This window comes from Festucalex cinctus, chromosome 18, assembly GCF_051991245.1.
Source record: "Festucalex cinctus isolate MCC-2025b chromosome 18, RoL_Fcin_1.0, whole genome shotgun sequence".
Taxonomy (NCBI): Eukaryota; Metazoa; Chordata; class Actinopteri; order Syngnathiformes; family Syngnathidae; genus Festucalex; species Festucalex cinctus.
Genome location: NC_135428.1, coordinates 15,286,265 through 15,306,159, shown reverse-complemented (window position 1 = coordinate 15,306,159; position 19,895 = coordinate 15,286,265). Strand labels below are relative to the sequence as shown.

General features: G+C 39.5%; 1 protein-coding gene across 1 annotated transcript; it reads right to left on the bottom strand.

Annotated features, from left to right (window-relative positions):
• Nucleotides 1–669: 669 nt before the first annotated feature.
• LOC144006553 (solute carrier family 22 member 4-like) lies at nt 670–17,651 on the bottom strand. Its single transcript, XM_077505446.1, has 11 exons — nt 17,162–17,651; nt 15,802–15,984; nt 14,956–15,059; nt 14,728–14,882; nt 13,854–14,025; nt 13,645–13,774; nt 13,262–13,365; nt 5,678–5,892; nt 3,965–4,147; nt 3,546–3,681; nt 670–1,753 (listed from the first exon to the last, which is right to left on the bottom strand). Exons 1-11 carry the CDS (start codon nt 17,369–17,371, stop codon nt 1,681–1,683), a joined length of 1,665 nt encoding a protein of 554 aa, XP_077361572.1. The 5' UTR covers nt 17,372–17,651; the 3' UTR covers nt 670–1,680.
• Between the last annotated feature and the right edge of the window lie 2,244 nt (nt 17,652–19,895).

The window sequence follows — 19,895 nt, the reverse complement described above, 5'->3', positions numbered from 1 at the left end:
TCCCCATTGAAATGAGTTCATCCGCCCCATACCAACAGTTTACCGTTTTTTTATGTTACGTGTTTTGAGCAAAACAAAAAAAAAAGCACTAAATTAAATTACTAAATTAATTTAAAGAAATAATAGTTTATAATTGGTACTACTGTTCAGACTGTAGTATTCGAGTCAAACTGCAGGTGAGCATCTGGACGTTGAGTTTTGGCCTCAGTGAATGGTAGAAAGTATGGTCAGCGACTGTGGCTCTCATTGCCCACATGCTAGAGCATTAAAATAATTGTTTTGTTTTTGTTTTTTTACTTTATGTGAGTGGCGCCATATCTGAAACTCGCTTGTACCTTAAATTTTGGCTTGCAACACAAACTAAAAAGTTGACCAAGTGGCAGCTCATAGCTTAAAAAAAAAAAATAATAATCTTAATTTGGGGCACTTGGAAGTCAAGGTATCACTGTATTAGACTATGTTCTTGTAATATATATATTACATATTATTCTTAAAAACATACAACCTTTATGTAGGAAAAAATAAGACTTTATTCTCCTAAGAGTCTGCGTTTTTTCCCCTCTTAAACATACATTTTAAACTTATATAAATTTCTTTTCAGTTGCAAAAAAAAAAAGAAAATTTTTAATTTCATTTGAAGAAAGAGACAAAGGGAAAAACTACAGCACATTTCAAGGTAAACAAAAATGTTTCTCTTTATTGTCACTTCAAAAGCAAATGAGTTACATACAGTATACAGTGTATGTGCACGCCGAGAGCCGAATCCACAAAGAACACACTGTGTCCGCTGCTAGCAACATAAATTGCTCTTCATTTGCACCCGCAATTTGCTCCTTCTGAACATCCTATTCACAAAGGATATTGTTCTGATTATAGACCAGCGCAAACACGGCGATAATGTTTGACGGCTGAGTGCAGTTTGCACGTGATTGACCACACATGACAGAACAATGTTAGGAAGAAAAAGATGAAATGATCAGAAAGTGAGTTTGGACGGGGGGGCGTGGCTAGCCTACATTATGTCTTGTACACTGTGCAAAATGCTTGGCAGCGTAGTTAGTAAGGAATTTCACCATCTGTGCATGGTTTGTGAGTGACAATGAATGTTTTTGCTCCATTTTTAACAGTTAGCGCTGCACAAACTTTTAGTGGATTCAGCCCTTGAGTTTATATTGCTGGTTTGAACAGTATACATAATAAGATGATTGTATTTTGCTTTTAAGGCTGTCAGCACCTGAGCTAAACCAATCCATTTTGGTTTAGAGATTTTTATTTTATTTTTTTTAATGGGTTGGTTTGGGGAAATAACATTAGACATATGTCAAGAAAGGTCAAATCACAACACAAGACCCAACATTACCATACATACAGTAACATAAGAGTAACAAAAATATTAACAACACAAAAGAAATGTTGTGCGCATAGCAGGGTGAGGCCAGGCCTCACAGTGCAACGTTGTCCTCACAAAGTATCAGCATGTGTAAACAGCACTTTGATTCAGATATTACACTAAAAAAAACAAACAAACAAAAAAACACCCTGATATGATTTAATTCCAAGTAAAATATCAGGTAAATGGAATATAACATTTAATATATATATATATATTTTTTTCAATATCATCAGCCCTGTAAACAATTGTAATTTATTCCACACAGTACTTTTTTTCTTTTTTTTTTTTTAGGATTTGGGATATTCCAAAATAACCACGGCGGCGGGGGTCTCTGCCTTTGGGATGCATGGACACTTGATGCTGGGAAAGTGGAGAAAAATTGTTCATTAAACAGTTGTTTATATCTTCTATAAGATCCTGAAGAATGGATGGATTTCAGAGGCGATTACTTGACAACTAATTGATAGTTTTGATACCTTGTTTCAATTAAAATTATCCTAGTCTTCGGAATTTCAGCCTCAAGTCTAAACAGTATTGTCAGATTTCTGTAGTCCTCCATGAAAACATGAATGCAGATTATCTTTGTGTTTTTTTTTTGTGTTTTTTTCAAAATAAGACATTTTTTCTTATTTTCTAACACATGTCACAGACCAAACCAGTAAATTAATTGTTATTAATTTATGTTTGTGCATTTTTTGCACTCTTAATTTGAAATAATGCCCTATTTTAGAATGAATGGATGGAAATTAAAACATCCATCCATCCATCCATTCATTCATTTTCTTAACCGCTTGCTCCTCACAACGGTTGCGGGGGGTGCTGGAACCTATCCCAGCTGGCTTCGGGCAGTAGGCGGGGTACACCCTGAACTGGTTGCCAGCCAATCGCAGGGCACACAGAGACGAACAACCATGCCCATTAACCTGCCATGTATGTCTTTGGAATGTGGGAGGAGACCGGAGTACCCGGAGAAGACCCACGCGGGCACAGAGAGAACATGCAAATTCCACCCAGGAAGGCCGGAGCCTGGACTCGAACCCGAGTCCTCAGTACTGGGAGGCGGACGTGCTAACCAGTCATTCACTGCGCCGCCCGAAATTAAAACATGTTTTAAGAAAAAAAAAATCTGATTAATCGACAAAATAATAGAAAAAAATCGCTGATTATTAAAATAATTACTAGTTTGAACCCTAATGGATTTTTATAAAATGCACATACAAAACACACTCAAAAGCCCTGTGAAAATTGTAAGACAAAAACATAACAAAAAAGCCTGACAGCAGTTGTTCTAATGGACATGCCCCAATTAAGCCCTAATCAGAAGTAGGGATATGACGATACTGGCAATATCGTGATATTAAAAACTCCCACAATATATCGTCGTCATCATGTCACGATATTAAAAGCAGTACATCTGTTACAAAAAAGGGTTGATTTCCATTTGTGTGGTTCTAGCACCCTCTGGTGGCTAGTTCTTTAGTGCAGTTTAATTTTCACAAGGCATGTTTTGGCCCTTCTATGTTTAAAATCCACGCTAATCGTCAGACGAAGAGGAACATAATTTTCCTGTGAACCAAGTCAATATGTGTAGGAACTCGCACTGCATTAGCAAGTGCCTCAATATATATATATATATATATATATATATATATATATAATATTTTTAATTTCTGTAATCTACAAAAGCACAATATTGCATGTATTTTTTTTTTGTATGAGCTCTTTTTTTTTTTTTTTTTTTTACAATATTGTGACCTTTTTTGTATCGCCAACCTCCCCACAATATCGTGATAATTATCGTATCGTGACCTTTCTATCGTGATATCGTATCGTGATGTTTGGATATCGTTACATCCCTAATCAGAAGAGCGTATGATAGTAGATGATAGACAAAGCTAAATTGTTTTTTTTCTCCAATGCCTGCTAATGTAGGCAAACCATGTAGTCAAATCTTGACAATCATCTCCAGGATTTACTGTGATGTCAATCACTGTTTAGCGTATATCAAAAGCCCACTCCTAATGGCCAGATTTCGTCAATTCAATTAGACCAAAGTGGCCTTTAAAAGTCTTAAAGTGTGCCTGCTTTATTTCACATGTGCATCTAGATTGTCATTTATTTGCCTGCCGCGTATGCTGATCACTGAGCGTACCTCTCTCTCTTGCGGATCTGTTGTATGGATTCAGGCAGTGGTCGCCCGAAACTCTCTGGAAGGAGGACGGTGGCGAAGGCAGCCAAAGCAGCCAGACTGCCAAGTATGATGTAAGGCAGAAATGGAGAGTAGGACCCTATTTTAACAACAAAAGACAGTTGACGTCAGTAAACAACTTTTACGTGTGTACGTATAGTGATTTGTAGCAAGGTGGCTGACTTCCTGTTTCTTATCAAGCATGGCTTCTTGTTGCATGTTGCTAAGGGAAATGACTTAAATGAACCTAAAATGGTGGCTTCAAATCAAAATGGCTCAACACCTCTGTCTTTTTGGGCGTGGCTTCTTATATTTTTTTCCCATAATAGACATGATCAGTGGGACGGAATTCATGAGACTCAATAAAAGTGGCTGTCACTCACTGAGCTCCAGCAGGTAAGGCGTGATGCAGCTTCCCAGCCGCGCAACCGTGTTGCAGATTCCGGTCGCCGTGTTTCGCAGCGCCGTCGGGTACAGCTCGGTGGTGTAGGCGAACATCAGGCCAAAGCCGGTGGTGATGGCGTATTTTCCTACCATCTCCAGAGTAAGCAACAGACCTGAGTAACCTGTCGGACCAGGAAAGTCAGTCAATGGGATTTGCACGTGCTGGGCGCGGGTGTTTGTTGGCTGTGGATAACACAGGTGTGCTGTGTTATGCTCGGTCAGGGGTTTGCAACCTGCGGCTCCGGAGCCACATGTGGCTCTTTAGGCCATTTCCTGTGGTCTCCAAAATAAAATTAGTAGAAATTATTATTGGGGGTTTTTTTAAATAAAATACTCTTCAAATAAAAATTGATTTAGATAATAAAAAAAAATAATAATAATATTAAAAAAAATATGTTAAAAAAAATTTAGAGTCCAAATTTTCAAGTTGTCAAAAGAGAGACAAAAGGATGAAAAATTACCTAAAAATGTCCAAAAACTGACCTTAAAATGTCCAAAAAGGAAGAAGGGAAGCAAAAAATTACCATAAAATGTCTACGAAATTGCCAAAAAACGTCAAAAAATTTAATAATTAAAAAAAAAAGGGAGAAAAGAAAACATTCAAAAAGTAACCATAAAATGTCCAAAAAGAAAAGAAGGCAGAAAATTACCATAAAATGTATTTGGAATTGCCAAAATAGTCAGACAATTAAAAAAAAAAAAAAAAAAAGGCAGAATGAAAATGTTCAAAACGTAACCACAAAATGTCCAGCAACAAAAGAAGAAATCCCTAAAATGACCATAAAATGTACACAAAATTGCCAAAAAGTCAGAAAATTTATTTTAAAAAAAGACAGAAAAGAAAACATTTAAAAAGTAACTCCAAAATGTCCAAAGCAAATGAAGAAATCCAGAAAATTACCTTCAAATGTAAAAAAAATTACCAAGTGTCAGAAAATTGCGAGCAAAAAAAGGCAGAAAAAAAAAGTAAAAAAAAAAAAAAAAGTAAGAGAAGGCAGGAAATTAGCATATGTCCATACAATTGCCCAAAAAAAATTTTCCTTTCCTTCATTTTTTTTTTAATTATTTGGCCTGAAATGGCTCTTTTGACAGTTGCTGACCCCAGCGCTAGGTCATGGGTTTAACTCATTTACTCCCAAAAACGTATAAATACGTTCTATTCTAAATATTAACTGTGTCCCAAAGACATCTTTAATCGTTTTTATGTTTTTTTTATGCTAGTGCATACAGAAGGCTTTGATGCAGACTCTGAACTTAAGAGAACGGTTGAAGCAATGGTGGTTGTTACAAAAGCGGCCAGCAGGTGGCAGCAGAGTATAAGAGATCAACCAGGGCCACGTTGCAACCAGCTGTTTTCCCCACAATTTTAAACAGATTTGTTAGCTAATACTAGTTGCTGCAAAACGGAAACGGATAGATACATAATTTTTGTCCTGATGAAAGAAGAGATTCTAATCTTTCTTTTGGTAGGTTCCATGTTTTTATAGCAATAGAACACAATACTCTGTAGGCCTTGCAAAATCAGTCAAAATCCAGTAAAACAGCCGGAGCGAGGGGAGTTGCTTCAGTGAAAATGGCTGCTTGGGGTGAATGAGTTAAGGGTTAAGAACCGGTTGGGGTGTCAGGGTGTGAAAACAACAGATTCCTGTTACCTTCAGGCACCAACTGTATGAAGTAAAGCAGCACGGCAGCCAGTACCAGCGAACTAATGACGGACATCCGGCGCGACACGTAGCGCAGAGCCAGCCAGCTGGACACGTACGCCGGCAACTCCACGGCCCCCGAGATGAAGCAGCTGACGTACGCGTTGGCGTGCAACTGCGTCGTGTTGAAGGAGATGCCGTAGTAGCCTGCCGACATGGTGAACCTGGTAGAAGTCAGGACATATAGTCAGTTATTTTAGCTTAGCTAGCTAGCCGTCGTCTTGCTAGCCCGCCCTATGCATCTGTTAGGCCTCATTACACTTGCTTTTATTTTGATAGCTTGTTACTTTCTGGTTTTTGCTCCATCAATGGGGTATATGCCACAGAAGAGGAGGGACTTTTTTTGCACATCAGCTTCAATTTCTGGTTCCAGTTCGCAACGTGTGGGCTGCGTCCCAATACTTGTGCTTCCAACTTTATGTCCCTCGGTTGCGCGTTCCTGTCGACGGGTACGAATGTGTAGTGTGTCTGTCAGTTGTCTGAAGCACGTCAGAGAGCTGAGACGCCCTGCGCACTCCCGCAAAATCGACGCGAGCGCGAGGTTGGGGGGGGGGGGGGGGGGGCGCAGGGGTGGGGCATGCAAGTGTTGGAACGCGGCACACACGTCGCAACCCGGAATCAATGCTCATGTGCAAAAAACACCGAAGTGGGAAGTCCCGCCTCTTCCGTGGCATTTACCCCATTTTACGTGTGACAACAAGGAGCACTTAGTTAGGTTAGCTTAGCTAGCTAGCCGTCGTCTTGCTAGCCCGCCCCATGCTTCTGGTAGGCCTTGTTACGCTTGCTTTTATTTTGGTAACTTGCTACTTCCTAGTTTTTGCTCCATCTATTTAACGTGTGACAACAAGGAGCACTTAGTTAGGTTAGCTAAACTAGCTAGCCGTCGTCTTGCTAGCCCACCCTATGCATCTGTTAGGCCTTGTTACACTTGCTTTTATTTTGGTAGCTTGCTACTTACTGGTTTATGCTCTAACATGTGACAACAAGGACCACTAACTTAGGTTAGCTAAGCTAGCTAGCCGTCGTCTTGCTAGCCGCCATATGCTTCTGTTAGGCCTCGTTAGGGCCCGAGCAGCGACCGCTGCGAGGTCCCTATTGTTCCTGAAGGAATTCTTATTAGGGCCCGAGCAGCGGCGGCGGCGGTGCCGCTGCGAGGCCCTATTGTTTTTGTAGGAATTCTTCTTATTATTATTCTTATTATTATTCTTCTCCGCAAACAATCGCATTTTTGAGACACTAAACGTGACCGAAAACTCACCAAACTTTACACGCACATCAGGCCTGGCGAAAAATTTGATATTTTAAAGTCGCCATACATGATAACAGAAAAATGGCTCCTTAGCGCCCCCTACATAGGTTAAACGGATCCCTGTCCCGCTACGATTGTCCGACGGCTATGAAAATTGTGTGGCACCTGTAGCACATCCCAATGAACAAAAACCTCTTTGAAGTGTGTACCCTAAAATAGACAGAAAGTGAGGTATGAGTATTTAAATGTACAATTTTTGCCAATTTTTGCACATTTACAGGGGTCATACTTTTGCCCGCTTCTCCTACACGGTTAACCCGATTGACTTCAAACTTGGGATGTACCATCTCAACACCTGGGACAACATCATTGTGAAAAATGAAAAGTTTTTGATATGCTATATGACGGCGGTGGCGCATCAAATTTAGAGTTTAAAAATTCTTACTTCACGAAGCATTGCCGGTTGTACGTTTAATCTAGAGCTACGAAAATTGGTACACATATGTAACAGGCTATGACCTACAAAAAACTCTTTTTGAACCATATGCTAAACCTAACAGGAAGTCCACCATTTTGATTTATTTTGGAACGTGTTGCCATTTTTTTGGCCATTTCATTGGGGTCTTATTTTAACGAACTCCTCCTACAGTGTTTATCCGATGATCTTCAAACTTGGTGTGAATTCATCTTAAGATGTTGAAGATGGAAAGTTATTGAAAGCTTTGTAGTTCGTCACACGCTGTTGTCATGGCATGCACTGTTTGCAAAGGAAAAAAAATATCCTTAAAGAAGCATTCCCATTTATACGAAGCAGCGAGAGCTACGAAAATTTGTAGACATATGTAACAGCCCAAGATGTACAAAAAAGTCTCTTGGTGCCCTGTGCTAAACCCAACAGGAAGTCCCCCAGGGGCCGGGCATCACATTTTGAGCTAAAAAACTCCTCTTTAACAAAGCATACCCGGCTGTACGTTTCACCTAGAGTTACCAAAATTTGTAGAGGTATATAACAGCCCTCGAGGTACAAAAAACTCTTTTTGAACCATATGCTAAACCTAACAGGACGTCCGCCATTTTGATTTACTTTGGAATGTGTTGCCATTTTTTGGGCCATTTCATAGGGGTCATATTTTAACGAACTCCTCCTACAGAGTTTATCCGATCATCTTCAAACTTGGTGTGACTCATCTTAAGATGTTGAGGATGAAAAGTTATTGAAAGCTCTTTATTTCGTCGCACGCTGTTGTCGTGGCATGCACTTTTTGCAAAGGAAAAAAATCCTTCTTAATGAAGCATTCCCAGTTGTACGAAGTAGCTAGAGCTACAAAAATTTGTAGACATATGTAACAGCCCACAATGTACAAAAAAGTCTCTTCGTGCCATGTGCTAAACCCAACAGGAAGTCCCCCAGGGGCCGGGCATCACATTTTGAGCTAGAAAACTCCTCTTTAACGAAGCATTCCCGGTTGTACGTTTCACCTAGCGCGATGATAATTTGCAGGCATACATAAGAGCCCACGATGTACAAAAAAGTCTCTTGGAACCATGTGCTAAACCAAACAGGAAGTCTGCCATTTTGATTTACGATGGGATTTGTTGCCATTTTTTGTGGCCTTTTTCAGGGGTCATATTTTAACGAACTCCTCGTACAAAGTTCATCCGACCGTCTTCAAACTTGGTGTGTTTCATCTTAAGATGTTTAAGATGCAAAGTTATCGAAAGTTTTTTATTTTGTCGCACGCTGCTGCTATAGCGATGCATTGTTTGCCAAGTAAAGTGCTGCTTTGTTTTTTTATCTATACATGTCTGAAAACTCATGAAACTTTGCAAACACATCAGACTTGTCATGAACATGAATTTTTAGAGATTTATTGTGCAATTTGCAATAAATAGCGCCCTCTAGACATTTTTATGAAGTATTTCCGATTGTATGATTCTGCTAGATTTGTGAAAATTAGGACAGACCCCTATCAGCCTAATACCTACAAAAAAGTATTATGTAGCCATTTGCCAAACCAAAGAGGAAGTCCGCTATTTTGATTTTATTTTGGGAATTATACATCATTTTTGGCCTCTTTCATAGAACTTTGCACAGACAAGGCATGGGAAAAACTAACATTTTAAATGGTCCTTGTTCCATGTAACAGTACCCCAACGTGCCAGTACCCTGACGTGCAAGTAACCCAACGTTGTGCTCAATAGCGCCCTCTATGCATTTTTATGGAGCATTTCCAATTGTATGATTCAAGCGATACACAACGAAAGATGACTTGACCTAGATTTTTGAAAACTGGGAGGCATACCTATTAGCTTAAGACCTACAAAAAGTATTCTGTAGCCGTATGCTAAACCTAAAAGGAAGTCCGCCATTTTGAATTTATTTTGGGAATTGCACACCATCTTTGGCCTTTTGCACTCACAAAGCTTGTCAAAAACATTTTAGATGGTCCTTGTCCGATTTGACAGTACCCCAACGTGCCAGTACCCCGACGTGCAAGTACCCCAACGTGGCCCAGGTTGCGAGGGCCCTTTATAGCTGCTCGCAGCTCTAGTTATTATTCTTCTTCTTCTTTTTCTTTGTTATTATTCTTATCCGCAAACAACCACATTTTTGAGGCACTAAACATGAACGAAAACTCACCAAACTTTACACGGAGATCGGGCCTGGCGAAAAATTTGATATTTTAAAGTCGCCATACGTGATAACAGAAAAATGGCTCTGTAGCGCCACCTACATAGGTTTAACGGATCCCTGTCCCGCTACGATTGTCCTATGGCTACGAAAATTGTGTGGCACCTGTAGCACATCCAGATGAACAAAAACCTCTTTGATATGTGTACCCTAAAATAGACAGGAAGTGAGGTATGAGTATTTGAATGTCCAATTTTGGCCCATTTTTGCACATTTACAGGGGTCATACTTTTGCCCGCTTCTCCTACACGGTTAACCCGATTGACTTCAAACTTGGGCTGTACAATCTCAAGACCTGGGACAACATCATGGTAAAAAATCTAAAGTTTTTGACATACTATATGACGGTGGCGGGGCATCAAATTTACAGTTTCAAAATTCTTACTTAACAAAGCATTGCCGTGGTACGTTTAATTGAGAGCCACGAAAATTGGTACACATATGTAACAGACTATGATCTACAAAAAACTCTTTTTGAACCATATGCTAAACCTAACAGGAAGTCCGCCAGAGGCGAGGCATCAAATTTTGTGTTTCAAAATTCTTATTTAATGAAGCATTCCCGGCTGTACATTTCACCTAGAGTTACCAACATTTGAAGACATATGTAACAGCCCTCAAGGTACAAAAAACTCTTTTTGAACCATATGCTAAACCGAACAGGAAGTCCGCCAGTTTGATTTACTTTGGAACGTGTTGCCATTTTTTGGGCCATTTCATAGGGGTCTTATTTTAACGAACTCCTCCTACAGAGTTTATCCGATCATCTCCAAACTTGGTGTGATTCATCTTAAAATGTTGAAGATGAAAAGTTATTGAAAGCTTTTTATTTCGTCGCACGCTGTTGCCGTGGCATGCACAGTTTGCAAAGGAAAAAATTCCCTCTTAATGAAGCATTCAAAGTTGTACGAAGCAGCGAGAGCTACGAAAATTTGGAGACAAATTTAACAGCCCACAATGTACAAAAAAGTCTCTTGGTGCCATGTGCTAAACCCAACAGGAAGTCCCGTAGGGGCCGGTCATCACATTTTGAGGTAAAAAACTCCTCTTTAACGAAGCATTCCCGGTTGTACGTTTCACCTAGCGCTATGATAATTTAAAGGCATACATAAGAGCCCACGATGTACAAAATAGTCTCTTGGAACCATCTTCCAAAACAAACAGGAAGTCCGCCATTTTGATTTACGTTGGGATTTGTAGCCATTTTTTGTGGCCTTTTTTAGGGGTCATATTTTAACGAACTCCTCCTACAAAATTTATCCGACTGTCTTCAAACTTGGTGTGCTTCATCTTAAGATGTTTAAGATACAAAGTTATCGAAAGTTATTTATTTTGTCCCACGCCGTTTCATGGCGATGCATTGTTTGCCAAGTAAAATGCTGCTTTTTTTTTGGGGGTCTAAACATGTGCAAAAACTCATGAAACTTTACACACACATCAGGCTTGTCATAAGCATGAATATTTTAGAGATTTCTTATTAAATTTGCAATAAATGCTTCAATAGCGCCCTCTAGACATTTTTATGAAGTCTTTCCGATTATATGATTCAGCTAGATGTGTGAATATTGGCAGGCATGCCTAATATATTCAAAAAGTATTCTATATAGCCATGTGCCAATCCATTTTGATTTTATTTTGTTAATTGTGCATCATTTTTGGCCTTTCCATGAAACTTTACAAACACAAAGCATGGCTAAAACGTTTAAAATTTAGATGGTTTCCTATTTGACAGTACCCCAACATGCCAGTACCCCGACGTGCAAATACCCCAACGTGGCCCGGGTTGCGAGGGCCCTTTATAGCTGCTCGCAGCTCTAGTTACTCTTGCTTTTATTTTGATAGCTTGTTACTTCCTGGTTTTTGCTACATTTATTTAACATGTGACAAGGAGCACTTAGTTAGGTTAGCTTAGCTAGCTAGCCGTCGTCTTACTAGCCCGCCCTGTGCAGCTGTTAGGCCTTGTTACTCTAGCTTTTATTTTGGTAGCTTGTTGTTCCTGTTTTTTTGCTCCATCTATTGACAACAAGGAGCACTTAGTTAGGGTCGAGACTACTACATCAGCTTTGTATGCTGGCTAACCGCCAACGATCAATGCAGAAAAGACCACTGATTGACATGAAGTACTTTTGTCCAGTGTTAGCTGTCCATTTGAGTCCTTAATCTGTTTGTGACAACAAAGAGCACTCAGTGAGGATGTTACATTCCATCCCTGCAATAGACGACATCTGTGAAGTAGCAACCAAATATTTATTGCAGGTATTTTTGGTTCACCATCCTCACATTCTACACAGTAGCCAATTTGACCTTGAATTTACGCTGTTGATTAACGTGGTAGTGAGAGTATGAGGATGTACGTGCAGTTGGCTAGCTGTTAATTGGCTAAGGCGTTTGCCATTGAGTGTTATGTGACGTGTCACTTGAGATGTTAGGCAGGTCGACTAAGAATACGCTTGTGTTTCCTGTATTTTGTTACCGTGTTAGTTCAAAGAGCGCCTTCTAACCCATTCAAGTATTTCAGATGACAGTTTCTTCTAATAAGCAGCGGGTCGCTTTATTTTTGTCTTGAAATGTAATTGCGATGTTTGATGCCCACCTATTTTGTTTTGATGTGTAACTGTAAGGCATTTTCACAGCCAGGTGATATACAACACAAACCAGTCTGTCTCCCTGGCTGTGTGACCCAGTTTCAACTTTCGTCTATGCTTTGAGGTGAAAGAGGAAACATGCAAGCGCGTGACTTAATAAGACAGTAGGGCACACGATCCTTCGGTATTTGTGTCAATTGTTGTTGGCATCTTTACAAGTGAACGCCCGTTCGTAGTTCTTTGTTTAATGTTTTGTCATACAGCTGTTGCTTTCCATTGAGATGAGGTTAATTAATGAAATTCTGACAAAACTGCCGATGGTTAATCGTGATGGATAAATGTTGCAATCCCCCCAAAAAAATCCTCTGTATTATTATTTTTTTAATCACAAACTCACTATTCTTTAAAAAAAAAGTTAAAAAAAAAAAGTAATAATAATAATAATAATAATAATAATAAAAACATAAAGAAAAGGAAATTATTTTTGGGACAAAAAAATCTATTAAAATCGTTTCATAAGTAATAAATAATATAAATAATAAATAAGGTGAATATGTGAATATGAATATGTTTTGATTGATAAAAATAAAATAATGTAAATTAAGATTAAGATTGATAAAAACATCAAAATATTTTTAGGGCATATCACTAAAAAATTAACTAATATATTCTTTTTTATATACTGCACATTTGAAAAGTATATTATTTCATATTTTAAAATGAATTGGATTTTTTAAATTTAACAAGAAGAAAAATAAAAACAATAAAATAATGTTTTCTGATTTGAAATGTAAATAAATTTGGGGAGTTACGAGTGAGGATATTAACGTTTGTTTAATTTCATACATTTCTGTGATTTCATTTAAATAGTAAAAATAGTAAAAAAAAAAAAAAAAAAAAAAAAAAAAAAAAAAAAAAAAGGAATCATCCAACTGTCATCTATCAAATTAACCAATATATCATCAATTAAACTTTACATAAAAAAAACTGTTAGATGGTGTACTCACGCCACATAGCAGAGAATCATTGTCATGAATCCGATTTCCAGATTGCCCACCAGGTCCAGGATGCTGTGCGGTTCTTTGGGTTCCGATTCTTTGGGCTTGCTCACCTACACCAAACCGCGCCAATCAACATTAAAACAAATAGTGCAAAATGTTTAAAAATTCTGTCCTTGACATGCAATTACAGATTTTATTTTTTAGGTATTCTATTTAGATTTTAAATGTAAATGTCATGTATTATTATCATTTTGTAACTTATAGCAGGAATGAATCATGACTTTCCTTAACAGGATAAATATATGGATGGGTCTTTTTTTTTTCCCCATTCAAAATAATCAAAATTTCTGCTTTTGTTTTGTAAAGTCTTTTCAGCAATGGTCACTCACAATTAAGTAGTCTTCAAAGATGACTTCGGGTGCTTTCACTTTATTCATCCTGGCCGCCTTCCTCACGATAGCCTCGGCCTCTTCCACTCGTCCCTGGCAAAGGAGCCAGCGAGGAGACTCGGGGATGAACCTACGGGCCACCAAAGCCAAAGTCAGCCTGGCCCGACCCCGGTAGAACCTCTGTTCTTAGCGGAAGGCGAAGTACTGACCACCAGAAGGGGAACAAAACCAGGCAGGGTAGGGACAAGGCCAGCATGAGAGACTTCCAATCCCTCAGGAAGTAAGCGCACATGGGCAGGAGCATGTAACCGAGGGCGAAACCGAAGCAGGTTCCCAGCGAGGAGTACAGTAGACGCGCGTTGCCCGTTAGGATCTCTGCACCTGCATGCACGAAGATTTTTCTTCATGACTGTGATAACAGTAAAGTCAATGTTGATTACATGGCATCATTTATTTTATTTATTTTTTCAGAGCCTTATGTGTGAATGTGTGATTGTTTGCAATTATGGAGGACCCAAACTGCCCAAATTAAAAAGAAATAAATGAATAAATAAATAAAAATGGCTATAAAAAAAATATAACTCAAAAATTACAGAAAATAAATATAAATGGAAATAAAAACAAATATCTGAATTTGGCCAGTCAGCCGCTAACTAAAATGTGCAGCGCCATCCAATACAATTACAATTAATTAATATATATATATATATATATACACACACACATATATATATATATATATATATATATATATATATATATATATATATATATATATATATATATATATATACATATATATATATATATATATATATATATGTATATATATATATATACATATATATATATATATATATATATATATATATATATATATATATATATACACATATATATATATATATATTTATTTTTTGTATAATTTTTGAGTTACATTTTTTAATATCCATTTCGATTTATTTTTTTATTTATTTCCATCTATTTTCTTAACCGCTTACTCCTCACAAGGGTTATTTATTTATTTATTTATTTATTTATTTTTAATTTTGGCAGTTTTGGTCCTCCATATGCAATGCATACCCAGTACTAACGCCGCCATGTAGTTGGACATCTGTCCCAGGCCGTTGATGACCAGCAGGACGGTGAACATGGACCAGGACACGGAGAAAACCTGAATGAAGCTGAAGATGGTCTGAAGAGCCAAAGTGGCGAAAAGGATGGGCTTCCTTCCTAATCTGTTGAGGACACGCATTGTCTCTCATACATTGCGCGACACGACACCAAATAAATGGGAATTTCCTGCAGTACTTGTCCGAGAGCTGCCCCGCAAAGAAGGAGCCGCACAGGATGCCCACAAAGAAAATGGTGGTGGTGAACGGCTTCTTCCATTGGTCGTTGCACACCAGGTCGAACTGAAAGATGGTTAGCGCCATATGTTAGCGTCACAAGTTAGCTTCCTATGCTGTAGCATCTGAGAACAAATCTTTCTGTTACATGTTAGCATCTTAGAACTGATTTTTGTCTTCTTCTTTGTGTCATATGTAAGCTTCATAAGTTAGCATCATATTGTATATTAGCTTCTGTTAGCATCAGATACAAATATAGCATTATAGTCACTTGTTATGTTAGGATTGTATGCTAGCATTATATGTTAGCTTCCCGTGTTAGCATTGGAGATAAAGTCAATCTTGAGAAAGATCCACACACACACAAAAAAAAAAAAAAGACTCAAGATGCCATTCACACAGGAAGTCTGCCATTTCGGTTTGAAGAGGCTATTTTGGGCTACCTTTCCTTTAGGCAAATGAAATTTGGTCAACATGTCTTTAAGGACTAGACCAGGGGTGGTGAGATCCGGTCCTCGAGGGCCGCAGTCCTGCTGGTTTTGGATATTTCCCTTCTTCAACTCAGCTGATTCATGATCAGCTCATCAGCAAGCTCTGCAGAAACCTGATAACGAGCCTGTTAATTGGAATCAGCTGCACTTCGAGTAGGGAAATCTGCAAAACCTGCAGGACACCGGCCCTCGAGGACCGCAGTTTGCCACCCCTGGACTAGACCCACAAAAAAATGTCTCGACAAGCTGTAGCCAAAATTTCAAACCAATTTAGATTTGGTGAATGCTTGATGCAGGCCGGCGACACACGTGATCACCTCGGTGACGATGGTGGACTGGTAGACATCCTTGCTGTAGATCCAACCGTCCTTGCACGTCTCCTCCTCCAGGGAAGTGACGTTGACGTCCCAGTCTGGACTGTAACCCTGGTCCGACAGGTTCCGGACCACGTCAAGGCGGTACCTGGTGCAGCTGCTGAGCACCTCTTTGCCGTTCACCACCTGTGTGTTAAGTAAACGCGCATTCATCCTGTTCGAATATATGTATTGGTGATTAACTCATTCACTGCCATTGACGGAAAAAAGATGTCAAATGATGCATTTTTTTGCTGGTCTGGCCATGAATGTGTTAAATGCATGCAAAAAAGCATTATTCTCATGAGATAAACTACATTGTTGCCATTATAAAGACACTTAAGCTCACTTTTGATTCATTTAACAATATGTTTATTACTGCATTTCTATTGTGCTTGTTATTTAGTCTCGCAAGAGGCTCAAAATATTACAAACAGTTTATAATATACCTGTACAGTCTTCCCTCGCTATAACGCGGTTCACTTTTCCCGGTCTCGTTGTATCGCGGATTTTTTTTTAAGTGCAATTTTGCATATTTTTTTGCAGTAATATACCCATTTTATAAAATTTATGAAGTTTTGAACATATCAATGTTTGAACAAGAGAGAAATGTGAGAACATATAAATGCCTCAATGAGAAAAGTGTCTAAATTGTGTGGTAGGGGATTTTAGAGCCTTAAAACATTTATAAGAATTGTAAAACATAAAGCTAACTACTTCGCGGATTTCATTTATTGCGGGTATTTTTTGGAACCTAACCCCAGCGGAAAACGAGGGAATACTGTAATGGAGAAATTTGCTCCTTTGAATGAAAACTGAGCCTAAAGCTGCAGTACAAAATGCAACATGAAAATGGTTTTCAGCTGTGAGGGTCTTTCAAGGCTCTCTTGCATATCAAAAGACAGAAATTAGTGCCATGTGTCTTGTTAAACTCATTGTTGTGCACGCTTTCAAGCAGAGGGCGCTGTAGACCTTTTTTTTTTTTTTTTTTTTTTTTTTAAGTCTAAAACACATTCAAACTTGTTCGATTTGATTTGCATCAACTCGCTCAACCTGGCTGCGAGTCTTGCGGCAATCTTCCCGCTTTGGTGTTCTAAACCTCTGCCAAACATCATAAGAAAAAGATTGCATTTACGGCTTTTTAACGCCAAGGTGCCGTGATATGCCGTTTTGGTTGTTTATTAACAAATGTCACGTTGTTTCAATGCATTCGGCGACAATCGGCGATTTGTTTCGGGCGCTTAAATGACTTTTAAAAGGATGGAGGCATCGGTGACTTGAGGCAGGCTTGTTCCCGGAAGATGGACCCGTCTATTGTACTCACCCGCACCGGGATGACAGCCTTACGCCAGTCCTCTGTCAGATTAACATCGGGCACCCGGCAGTGATGCGTCGGCGTGTCGGCCAGGAAGACGAGCGTAAAGGCGCCGAAACCGTTGGGCACGATGCTGATGCACAGCAGGACGAAAACGACTTGCTGGAAGCGTCCGAACTGGCCCAGGAAGGCGACGGTCTCCGGGTAGCTCTTCTTCATGGCGAGTGATAAATTGTTTGTTAGTTCAAGCGGGCAGGAAAAGACAACCCATCTCACTTTGGATTCATTTGGGGGAGAAAAAAAAAAGTTAACGCCACCTCCTTCTCCCCCAGCGCGCCCGCCTGCAAAGTAGCCACCGCCCTGATTCACCCCACATGGCCCAGAACCTGCCCCTCGAATCCCGCCTGTCTCCACGTTACCCCCGCCCGTGGCTCATCCGGGAGGACCGCCTGTCAATCAAACGCGTCCTAGTTGAGTGAGTTTCCTGTTTCATACGTGCTGACACCGCAAGAAAGAAAAAGATGCTAAGTGTGTCACGTGACTGCCGGGAACCCGCCCGCCCGAGAGTCAACAACAACAATAAGAGGGGGGGGGGGGGGGGGGTCGCGGGGGTTGTTGTGAGAAGTGTGCGTCTCATGTTCTTGTGGACAGAAGGAGGAAGTTCACGTCAGTTGCGGTTCTCAAGCGACCACAGACGCGTCTGCTGAGGGGGGACGAGGCGTTCAGGTCCGCGCAACAGTGTCGACCATTTCATCATCCTCTCAGCCGCTCCGTCGAGGCGCTCAGTTGTGTGAGTAAAGCTATGATTTCTGACGCTCCCTGAAGGCTACCTGGCGACAGATGAATGTACTTAGAGGAAAAACATCGTGATGCGTTCAGGTGCATAGAAAGAGTGTATATGTGATTAGATAATCATCAAAACGGCTTCGTCAAAGTGATTAGATGCACAAGGAGAGCTCAGATTTCAGACTGACCCTGAAGGGAATAAGCAGCTAAAATGAACAAACAAACCAGCCAAACATAATGAGGTGTTCAAGTGCCTGCAAGAGTGCAGGTTATTTGGAAACGATATGATTTAGGACTGTCCCTAAAGGCAAAACAACATTTTCCAGAAAAAAAGATGATTTTTTCAAAGTTATCAACGAAGAATGATTTCAGACTGTCCCTGAAGGCAACACCTGACGAAAGCTGAATGGAAAAACAAGCTATCAAAACGATGCGAGACGTTCAAGTACACGTAAGGTTATTGGAAAACCTATTATTTTAGATTGACAGTGAAGGCAGCATATGACTAGAAAAAAAAACAAAACAAAAAAAACACACAATTTGTGAACCATTAAAGTACACGAGGAAATCGTTGATTTCAGTGTTCCTGAAGGCAACCACCTGAACAAACAAACTAAAGAGTGTGAGCCGTTCAAGTACTTGCAACAGTGCATGTCATTTCATCATCACCGCAGTTGCGCTGCCAAAGCGCCAGCCAGTGACACCAAAAGAGGGCGACATAGTCCAGTACTTCATAAAGGAGGTACACGCCATTAATGCAAGAGTGTTTAATTTTCTCATCCTCTCAGCAGTTTTGCCAAAGTGATCCGATTCGCGAAGGAAAGCTGTGCTTTCGAACACAACAGTCCCTGAAGGCAACAATACCTGATGAAATCACGAAGGTTATGAAAGTTCAAGTACATTCGAGAGCGTAAAAAAAAAAAAAAACCTCATCATTTTCCAGAAAAGCTTTGTCAAATACGAAGGGATCAGATGTGTGAGGAAATGTGTATGTTTATTTTTTTGTCCCTGCCCCTGAAGGCAACACTTTATGACTGATGAATGTAAAAACAAACACCGTGACAACTTCAGGTCGATGCAAGAATGTCGATTATTTAAATAACTACAGACTGTCATGAAGCAAACATTTGTCGATGGACATAAAATGTAATCACAAATTGACAACACATCCTGGGAGTTTTAGATATAATTGTAGGTTATTTGGAAACTATAAAAACGCTACTATTTATTTCAGAGTGTCCCTGAAAGCAACAACGAGATGATGGGTAAAACGTTCAAGTGCATGCAACTTTTCATAGCCCAAGGAACAGTTGTGTAAATATGAGGAAATATGTAAATTTTAACAATCCCCGAAAGCATTCCCCGTGGATTACTACCCTGGATAACATTTGTTTGTTTTGATTTTAATGGCAGGTTTTTGATTGAATGAGTCAACGTTAATTACAACCAAATGTAGCTCCGGGTGCTGCGATGATCCTTATCGACCACACGGCGGCGCCAAAAAGCCATGTTAATGGCATTGAACTGCTTTGCAAGTAGAACTTCTACTTTCAACTATAGCCCCCCTACCTGCATATTGTGATGTTATTCACTATATTACAGAAAATGTCGTAAAAATTCATTCCTCACTGTTGCCATGGTGACAGGCCAGCCTTGATTTACAAGGGAATAAAACGGTCCAGTGAGCAGTGATGTCAGCGCGTAAATACAAAAGGCCCACTGTGTCACCAGCGCGCCTCAATGCGTGTGCACGTGCGCGCGCGTGCATTTGACGCTTGCCGACAAGCTGACTGAAAGTTCTGGATCTGCAACATAAAAAAGGCAGAGAATGCACCCTTTAGTATATTTAAAAATATAAAAATAAAATGTCAAATTGCGAAAGTAAATAAACTTTTGAGGTTATAATTATTTTTAGAAACTGCAGAACTTTGCCAAAATTAGATTTTTGTTATGTTGA